Below are 11,109 nucleotides of genomic sequence, written 5' to 3'. Positions count from 1 at the left end.
ATCTACTTTTTGCACTTAAAAACAGAAATATGGAGCAAACTGTGGGACACTGTCCCAAGTTATTTGGCAGCTCCATCAAGAGCTGCATGCTGAATGTGCTGTAATAGCCTGGAAATCAAATGTTGTCAGGGTTTTGAGAAAATTGCTTTGTTACTTTCGTCCCACGTTACTTTCATCCCCGCTCTCTATGATGTGACAACATATAATCGTTTATATTCCAGAGTATTTTGTGCACTTACACATTTAATTTATAATTTTCTTTTTAAAAAAATTGCATGGATTTTTAAAACACTGGCTGTAGGGAGGAGGATATGTAAATCAGTACTGATCGAATCAATAGAAGATTACAGCTGGTTTCCTTTTTATATTTTCAGATAGTTATGCTAATATATGATACATAGACTATTTGAGGTATGTAAACAAAAACAAAGGTCCCAATGTTTTTCCTGTTTTGACATTTTTAATTTCTATAGCTTCTGAGAATCAAAAAAGAACCACATATTGATAAATAGTGTTATGATAGCTGTTTTAACATTAAGTTATGATTGAATTGCCTCTTGTTACAGTTATGAAATAGTTTGATAACAAGCAGGAAATGTTCATGGGCCAATGACATGACCACATTGAAATGGTCTATATCATTTCAAACTCGATTCTGGAGGGCCACAGCTCTGCGCAGTTTTGATCTATATGGTCTGTCAGAGTGAAATCTGTCAAGAGTGTTTTAGATTTATTTTGGACAGAAGCCTTTGGTCTTCTTATGGACATTAATAGATGAAGGTAACTTTTATCCCTTTGGTTGTTAGGTTCATTATAATCAATCTATTAGTGTTTTTTTCTGTGTACAATTTTTGGTTTTGTATTGTAAAAGTACACGGCTTTTCAGAAGCACAGTTTTCGTCCTTTCGAAGTTTGTCTAATGCGTATTGAATGGCAGTTGAATGTCGCATTGTATCTGTAGTTTGTGTAACGCTAAAGCTTGGCTAAAGGGTTTTACCTAATCAGTCACGGGACTGAAGGAGTTAATTTTCTGACGTCATCATTCCCGGGGCGGTGACCTTAAAGGTAGGGGTGGGGGCAATTTTTTTGCTCCGGGGATGAGTGGGAAATACGCTTCGCTTTCAAGGCAAATATCCTGTTTTGGATGTAAAAACATAACTTGTTTGTAAGAATCGGGCATTGCTTTTCTTTCAGGACAACATGTGTATTTTTTGTAATGGATTTCCTGTGTTTCCTCAAGGTAAATCTGTAGTTCTTTAAGTAAACAACATCTTGAATCGAATGTGTGTTTGTGGTGTTTCTGGTTCTGATCTTACCACCTCTACATGTCCTCTGTTCGCAGACACATTGGATTTATCGAATGCACTGTATCTGCACACAGTGTGTCCCAATACAAAGCACACACAGTACACCGTGAAACAGTAGTTAAATCGGATTGAAATATCAATATTATGCACAGTTTCGTCGGTCTTAAAATTTCGCACGCTCGCGATCGAGTCGTGGTTTGCGATGTCTTTTAATTTCCCGAAGTTACCACATGAAATCGCTCACTTTAGTTCGATTGCGGTAGTTTCTTTTTTGTAAACCATGTGGAAAGTCGAAAACGTTGGACAACATCCGATTAAGTGTATCCAAAGTCTGTGCGACGCGGAGGAAAGGAGTCGCTTTCGCCCTAAATCGTTTCCAAGGTCCCGTTCAGTGTAAACATGCAAAAAAGTAGAATAGTTCAAGGTGTGTTAAGGAGTTGGGGTATATGCTCAAGAGACACGTGCCCTCTCCCTTAATTAAATGAGGCAAAATGCAATGGTCTGGATATGACAGCAGATTAAATTTCGTTCGCCTCTCCATCAATTTTCTGTTTAATGTCACTGAGCTCTATTGTGGGAGAAGAGGACGCGTCATCCAGCCATAAATTTGTGATTATAGAGGCTCGAGGAGGCAGTTGGCTCTATTCGGACGGATTTGCTCCCTACCTTCAGATAGATCACCAACAACCAGTGGTCTTTTATATACGCTTTTAAGAGTTTTACCGGCCTAGACTGATCAACTCACGATGAATTAAATAGCCTGTATTTGTTGTTGCAGAGGCTGTAAAGATTTGTTAGACGTCTTTGCGCCAACACTTCAGACGTTTTTATTTATTTTTATTATTAGAGATTTGAAATCAATCGCATTATTTTCTTTCTTTTTTGCAAAAATCAATAGTCAATCTTTACTCATAAAATATTATTTTTCTGGATGGACTTCCATATAGGTAGGTGTTTTTTTACTCATCTGATTGTGATTTATAGCAGCCATAAGGACTTTTGTACAAGTAGTGAGAACATCGTGCTTTACATTTACGCGTTTTTATGTCCGTAAAGCAGGATGTATATGCGTTGTCAGAATTAATAATGCATTCAAACAAGATTGTTCTTGATATTACAATGCATTTTTCATGTTAGAAATAGACCATTCGACCAATAACTATAGCCGTCAGTAAAAAGCTACCTTTACCGTAGTTTTATTAAACTGTACTTACGATGACAAGAGTTAAATGTTTCAGAACTCGAACAATGTACTTATATGTACATTTTACATGGTCATTTTGCAAAGGTTTATTGTATCTGGGTTTCTTTTATCCCTTTTTGTTGGGGTACAAATAAGATGCCGTTCGGTGTAAGGTGAGAGAGGGCCTTTTGACCTGATATTTGATTGTTCTGACAATGTTTATGCTGCTCTTCGTTTCATTAACACAAAATATATAATTTTTTTAAAGATGTGAATTGAAATATAAAAGATAATTTGTATTACGTTTTATACTTAATATTATGTACACATTAAATATTTGCACTTTTCAAAAAAATGAAAAACATACTTCTCTACAAGGTCGTGTATTCATTTATTAATTCCTCCATTCATTCCAATTAATGGATCTGAATATGTATTACTGTTTTGCTCATCAAGGCTATTAGGTCACAAGGTCAAAACATTATTGCTGCTGAAAGAAACGTATTGATACTAGGTGATTTTCATACGATTTCAGTCTATTAGCCGTTTGTGAAATGTAATTTAAGGCTATACACTTTTCTTATCAACCAAATTAAACTCGGAATGACTTATTTGTGTTCCCTTAATAAATCAACATGTATCAAGGGCCTGGGCTTTCAAGGAGGAACGCTGAGACGTGGATGTATACTTGTGTCTCTGATTGATAACAACTTGTAACACTTTGAATGCATACATATGAGAGAAACTGAAGATCTAACACACACCAGGGTGTTATGCAAGTGTAGCCTATACTCTGCATAAACGGTAGGCTTCATTTGGATCAAGACATGACCACGTCCCATGTCAAAACCGAGTGGCCCACTGACAATCCTTTGAAAACGCCGTCTTCTTAAGGATTTGTACATACAGACTTATTATGAGGATAACGTAAGCACTGTAGACTTATCATACTGCATTATGTGACTACATCTCTTACACGCTTTAAGATAATATATTTAATTATAGTTGTACTGCTTTTGTTTTAGATTCATGGAGAACAATATAACGGCTCACACAGTCATTTCTCTGTATGGATAGGCTACAGTTTTGTTACCCGTATTTTAAACACGAATGAGATTACTTGAAATTGGTATTAATAATATTATTCACTAATTTTCTAGTAATTAGACCACTCATCCGATTAATATTCAATTTATTTAGTCACGTTACATTTGGGAGATAAGCTTTAAGGAGACATTTTAGGAATTACCACAGAATTTTTAACTGAGGTATTTATAAGACAATCTCATTAATGAAGCACTATGGTGGGTGGGGGTGTCAGGAAATGGGTCAGTTAAAAACTGGTGCATATCAACGGCATATATTTACTTGCCGTTCACATTTTTTGTACTTCTGTTTTTCTAAAGACATAAGAAGGTAAGGTAATAGCATAACGTTTCTTTAGTTGTACTATTTTAAAATCAAAACAACTTTCTTTAAGTGCTTTTTTTATTTTGTTGCATTTATTTACCTCTATGGTTTGACTTCTATCTTTTACAATAAAACAGGTCGTAATGAGGTAGGTTTGTGCCATTTATGGGGGTGAAGCAGTACTTCCCTTAATTGGACACAGATGGGCTTTTTCTATCGATAACGCCGTTCCCTAGAATTTATAAAGGACGAAATCGGTATCCAGTCGTATTGGGAGATTTTGTTTTATGATCATATTATTTTATCAATCACAATTTATCCCTGGGCCTGTAACACTTGAACTCAAAGTATAGGCCTACTTCTGTTTTGTGTTATGGTCAGAGTTTACATTCTCATTGGTATGTTGTCATGTAGAGATTTAATTTAAGTGTCAACTCTTTCTTACCATTACTTCGTCGTGTTCGATTACTAAAATCAAATGCGCAGCAAGTTTCTAATGCGATAAAAGACCGCATGGTTCTTGCTTGTAAAGTTCTGGTCATCGACCGCATTACCTTTCAATCGGGGACAACGGACCTAACTACACACACATTCAATGTTTTGTGCACTTAAACTTTTATTTATTATTTCATAGCTTTAAATACGAGTTCCCTTTTCGGATGTTTGTGGTAATACGGCACACAGTGGACCATCTTAAAACCGTTTGGCCAAGCCGTGTGTGCATGTCCCTGTTGCCTGACACTTACCAGAGGCCAAGTCATTTCACAAGAATTTAGCAATCCTGATGTTGCAAAATATTTAAAACTGTAACTCCATGTATAATTCAGCGCATGCTGAAATCTAACTTAATCATCAAAAGGAGAGTAGAGGTCACCAATATACAATTCAACTTCATCTGGATTCAGACGCCGGTGTAGACTCATTTAAAAAGGTTTCGATTTCTAGCTTGTTCTATAAAATTCTGTTAAGCAACACAAATGTTGATCTTATTTTTTTCAATATTAACGTGTAATTTTACACTTCGTGTTCACCTTCATGTTAAATTACACAGTATTAATTAATAATGTTGTTCGGTGCATGTGCCTGCAGTGGATGTTTTAAAGTCATGTCTCTCGTGCCGTTTTACTTTCGGACATCTCTGGGCGTTTTACAGGGCTGTGAGCGAATGAACGTCTTGACTGAACATGCTCCATCCTCGACACCAGCTATGGAGTGCATTGTCACAGTGATTCATCCAACGGACGCGTACATAAAATCCCCTAACCTACATGGACGTGTAGGCGCATGTAAGCACCGTTTATACATTCGCACCAGAGTGGGTTCTGAATTTAGGAGTACCTTTTGGGTTATTTTTGGCCAAAGGCAGACGATGGGATCTAGCACTATCTAAAACTGGTGCGCAACTATAGGCCTGACAATAACTGGGTCTGTGCACACCCTTGGCCTATACGCTGGTGACAAACGCCCCGTTCCGGTAGTTTGAATGTGGCTGGAAGATGGAGGGAAAGTGTCAATCAGAAACGCTTCATTGATCACGGACAATGCCGTTCGCGGGACTGGTCTGTTTCGAGAGCAATCAGTCACTCCGCATTAATTATCCCCGCGTCCCACAGTAGGGCAGCTCGCGCTGGCACATGGACAGTGTGTCTGTTTGTGTGTGTGTGAGTGAAAGAAAAAAAGAAAGAATGTGTGTAAGTGCGCGCGTGTGGGGAGAGAAGGAGATTGTGTGTGTGTGTGTGTGTGTGTGTGTGTGTGTATGAGAGAGAGAGAGACAGACAGAAAGACAGAAAAGAGACGCCGAGTTTGTTTTCAGGTATATTTTTATATGTTTATATAGCTTGTAGCCTATATGAGAATGACGGTGTCTTTGCTTGTGTGTAAATGTGTGTTTGCATGGGCTGTGTGTGTTATCCTTACACTACTAAAAATGCACCCACCCCCACCTTTTAAGTTGCGAAAAGGAGCCAATAAAAACCCAACAATAAAAGGGTCTTTCTTGTCACTAAATAAATTAAGTGCCGATATCTGGTTAAAGCGCAGAATTCTTTATTGCCCCAGTGTTATTGCTTCTTCTTTTTTGACACGGAGGTTCGGTGGTAAGACATAACACACTCTGAAACAATTACTGTTGGTTAACAAAATGACTGGGTACTTTGTCATATTAGAAGCTCCTCTGTTTGCGTCTTTTTCATACTGGATTTGATCATTTTAAGCCAAAATTTCAGTCGAATCTTATTCATAGTGGCATTTTCTTTCTTAATTTGTCTTATTTTTTTATTTCAACACCTCACGCTTACAGTGCATTAAACAATTAAATTAATGCAACCTCTTGTATTTAATTAAGATCACCCCTTGTAATGAATTATCATTTTATTTTAAAGTATGTTAAAAAATAAATTAATAAAAAAAACTGCCCTCAGAGTTCTGTCCAATCTAAAATCTTAGTAGTGGAACTGAAGTTGATTGAGTGTAGCCTATACCATTTGACTGTCCACACACTGTTTAATCACCAGGCTCATAAAAACGTGGAATCCTTGATATTTAAGCATAAGCTGGATGTGTTTTACACAAATATACAAGAAAATTTTGCTGCTGTAACAAAAAACGTACAGTACATAGACATGAAATTACAGTTCTTTCAGTGGCCTAGCTGAAGTTGCCCTTAAGGTTTTTTTCTCCTTTCTTTTGCTGGATGAAGTTTTATGGATTTAAGTTAAAGATGTTATGAAGAAAGAAAAGAATGCGGACTATACAACAATGAAAGAACAAAGCCAAAATAGTCTGTATAGGCCTATATTTTATGTGTTTGGTTAAAACAACAACCTCATTTGATTAACGAAATCTTATTATATTTTCAATAAGCATGGTAGGTATTACAGACAAAATATAAACAACAACAATAGTAATTCGGTCATTTCTGCTGATAATCATTTCCATTTTTTCCCACTCACCCATGTTTCGCATTTGTACCGAGAAAAGAACGGCGTAAAACTGTTTCCGTATAAGCGTGTAATCGTTAATTTATATTTTACTGCCATTTATTACCCGCTGTTACTAAATATCCACTCAACGTTTTAAGTAGCAGTCAGGGTGAAGTTTTAAAATTTCATCGTAAAAAAATCCTCAATACGCACGCTCGTTTTTGGTCGCCTTCATTTCCATCCTTCTCCTGTTTTACTCTATTAGATTCCATGTATTAGAATTATCGTGTTGCTGTTGAATTAAGCGATATTAATCCGAGAATCTATACTTTAAATTTAATACAACGTGTAATTTCCCCCTTTTTAACGCATTCCCTTTGATTAAGTCACTCTTGACTCTCCTTTAGCTTTGGGGCCAACGAGGTTCGCCTAGGGGAGGCCTTGAAACCGCCCCTCCTTATCTCCTTTCATCATCCAGCTCTGGGCCGCCTTGAAACCGCAAGGCCAGTAATTGCTTTTTTCAGGCAGCCCTGTGCGGACTGGACAGCAGCCAATCAGAGCCTTGTTTACATTCTGTGATTGACAGCACTCTGGCAACACGCCAACCAATCAAACAGTTTTCAGAACGAGGCCCAGGTTTTTAACCCTTCATTTGCCATTCACCATAGTTTAGACTGTAAGTGACTTCTTAGCATCCTGACGTGTTGTGGGTTAAAACTGTTCATTTTACTGGTGATCTGGATTCTCAGTTTCTTAAACCTCACATGTTTGAAATCGAATGATACTGCATTTTTAAAAATAATTATTTATTCATTCATTTTCTTTTTGAATTAGTCCCTTTATTAATCTGGGGTCGCCACAGCAGAATGAACCGCCAATTTATCCAGCATATGTTTTACGCAGCGGATGCCCTTCCAGCTGCAACCCATCACTGGGAAAAAAGAATTAGAGATTGAATATTAATTTAAGCAGATGTATACGATTTCTTCTTTGTTCTGGGTTTATTTACACATGCCTGATGATATGCTACACCTTGAATTTCGTTCATTTATTTTATAGTAAACATAATTTTAAAAACTCTATATATCTTGCATGTTACAATTGTTTATGTTTGCATGGCTTACTTTTCGTATTGGCTCAAAAAGCAGAATCGGAAACACAAATGGCGCAAATTGCATTTCTTTCTGTCTTTGAAGTCATTTAAATAATGGCACTCTAGGCTGCATAAGTATCCATGTGGTCGCGCCTCTCACTGAACTCGTCGCGAGACAGGAAAGCTCAAATAAAGCGCCCGCCGTTTTGTTTAGATGATCCAGCTGATACGCCATTGGCTCAGAGAGCCGTCCAATCGGAGCCACTGTTTATCCTGGGGCGCGCTGCACGAGCTTATTGACATGTAGGTATTAGACCAATGGGCGCGACTGCTCCCCCAGTCACCTCCCCCTCTTCTTCTTGAGTGGCACTAGCAGATTCAGGAAAGAGCCTCTGACTGCTTGTACGGGGCTCGATTCAGCAGAAGCTCTTACTACTACGGTGCATCTCCGAACTTCTGCACTGCACACGCACTGCAATCAGCAGACTCTAGGATGTAACCATTTCCATGTTTTTATTCTGCTTCTGCTCTCCTTTGCGTATTTTTGTATCATGTTTTTTTAAAGCCATTTGTTGTTTTGCAAGGAATAACTTACCAGTAAGTAATTCGTTTATATTGTATACATTTATATGCGTGCAACAATAAACATTTGCCTTCAAGAGCTGCTCTTACTTTTTTTACAGAACATCTGGCGTTATAGAAAAATTATGTTGAAGGGGGCGGAAGAACAATATTTATTAATTTTCATCCTAATCTGTTTCTTTGAACAACAAAACCATCAGCAAACACAACAACCACCCAATGATAACAACCCTCACTTATTATAATAATTGATTTGTGAAAGGCTTAATTAATATGGAAATTTATAATAATTAATACATTTTATTTATGGCGAGTACATTAATGTCTTACTGACTAATAGTGTATACAAAAATGTAAGTGCAATTACACATTCTTTGAAAGACTGAATCCAGCATGCATTTGGAAACTGATGTGCAATCGACATCAAAGGATAAAAGCGTTTAAACCTTTATACAGTTTATGTGCTAAATTAATTTTGGGCATTGTGGAGTTATAAATGACTATCGTCTTGTTAAATACATTTTAGTTTTCAAAGGTTGTTATTGTAAAGACGTGTTTTAATTTGAAATAAAATGGTGCATACAATTGTCTGGCTTTTAGCAGAGCTTGAAAGGACATTTCCTACCACTCAAATCCTTCTTTAGGAAACCTGTTCTTTCATGTGCTCCTCCTCACCTCCCATCCGTCCTCCGAGCCAAATCTAATAGATCTCAGATCCCAATAAATGTTAAAAGTTCGGCTTTGGTTAATAGTGGGAGGTTACTGCGTTGAAATACTCCATGTTTTAAAATTTCTGCCCAATTTCTTTTTATGAAATGATACATAATTGTCACAGAAATTATACATATTTGCAGGTATGTCCTTTGTCAGCGCAAAAATGTTGCACTGCATTTAATTCTGCACTTCAGAGAGCCTATTCTTTAAGATTTTTATTTTGCGTATGCTTATTTTGAGTCGGTGCGTATAGGCCTAATATTGTGGACGCCAATTCACTATTCTACAACCTCTCAGTTTTGTTTTTAATGAAAGCATAGAGCTACAACAATTTGCCACCGCAACCATCCTCACACTCCAAACTGGAACTTCTAACGTCTTAGGGCCTCATTTAGTAATACGCGTAAAACATCCACTATATTCACCAGTCTGAACGTCAATAACGTCTAATATCTGTAGATATGACCTATGTCTTTCGTTTATGGTTTGGAATTTAGAATGAATGGGAAGCACAGCTGGACATTCAAACTTGATCAAAATGTCTTTGTTGCATTATCTGTTCACTCATTGTGATAAAATGAGCACCATTCGCTGGAGATTTTGTAATTCTGTTGGCCTTTCTTTATATTGCCTTACAATTTTAATAGTCTGGCAAAAGTAGACTACTTTATGCAAGCATCTTATGATGATGTTTTGAAACAAATCTCGTATATTACTAACAGCGCATGACAGTTCTCTCATTGCACCATTTTGCCGTGACAAGACACAATCTGCAATATTGTAAGATCATACTATGTTACTTGTATCGATGATTTAGGAAACATAAGGACCAGAGGCCAAAGGTGAAATATAGACGCCATCATACGTTGTGTTGTTACCCCCAAAAAACGAGACTGATGCAGTTCAGATGATCCAAACCGTTTCATTAAGGCAAAATGGAAATAATAAAATATATGTATAGTTGGATGAATTAAATAAATTAGTGTTTGTAATGGAGTCCGTCGTACCAAACGTCAGCGAGTATAGATTTTCCCAATGTTTTCATCTCGTCGAGTGAATGACAGAAAGACTGATTTAGCTTTGTCCACTTTCCCTCTTTTTTGCTTAAAATGTCCTTGGTTTTTACCATATAGGCGTGAGGATATTGTAAAAATGTATTGATCCTGGCATGTCTCTGTGAATGGTGTATAGCCTGCAGAGAGTCTTCTGTGTAAAAGTGGAGGTGTGCTGCAAGCTCGCTCAATTGTGGTGAGATGAGAGAGTCGAGCGGAGAATTTGTGTTTATGCAGCAGTCGCAGCAATGGACGTACAATCTTGGTGTTTTCAATGAAGGATTACCATTAAAGGATACTAACATGATACGATCTTGTGGATTTGTATCATTCACTCGGTGTAACTGGTTTGTAATTTAAACATTTTTTAATGATTTTTGTGTTGCAGAAAACATGACCGGGACATACTTTTTTGGCCGTCAGAGCCAAAACTGTGCTGAATGCAAGACCTAAGCGAAACTCTTAACGGGATTATAACATCTGGGCGGCGTTCGGATAGGTTCTCACGGATTCCCGCTCTGGATTTCGGATTTACCGTTTTTTATCGGGATGGAAGGCCGGGATTTCGCTCCTCCGCCGCACCTTCTGGCAGAGCGAGGCGCGCTGGTTCACAGAGCCGCCTCGAGGATCACCTCTGCCGGGCACACAACAGTGCAGCATCCCGGTCACTTTCAGCCTGGAAAATATTACCCTTCACACATACCGATGCCTCCACATTCAGGTAAGACGCTGTGCTTTCCTGTCGATAAGTGGACGCGTTTAAAACACTTTAGGCACAATTAAGTAGTCCAACTTTATAGCACGATGTTATACTTATTTATGTTTTTAATTGGAAAATTAATGTCTT

The 11,109-nt window shown here is 37.6% G+C and overlaps 1 protein-coding gene across 1 annotated transcript in view; it reads left to right on the top strand.

Annotated features, from left to right (window-relative positions):
• Nucleotides 1-8,326: 8,326 nt before the first annotated feature.
• Nucleotides 8,327-11,109, top strand: part of bahcc1b (BAH domain and coiled-coil containing 1b) — a 152,476-nt gene continuing 149,693 nt past the window's right edge. The window contains exons 1-2 of the mRNA XM_056470163.1: nt 8,327-8,511; nt 10,651-10,983. Coding sequence (XP_056326138.1) covers nt 10,812-10,983 — 172 coding nt within the window. The 5' untranslated portion in view covers nt 8,327-8,511; nt 10,651-10,811. The remainder of the gene's footprint in view (nt 8,512-10,650; nt 10,984-11,109) is intronic.

This window comes from Danio aesculapii, chromosome 12 (assembly GCF_903798145.1).
Source record: "Danio aesculapii chromosome 12, fDanAes4.1, whole genome shotgun sequence".
NCBI classification, from domain to species: Eukaryota; Metazoa; Chordata; class Actinopteri; order Cypriniformes; family Danionidae; genus Danio; species Danio aesculapii.
Note: the sequence above shows the minus strand (reverse complement) of the source record. Positions and strands in the feature narration are given on the sequence as shown.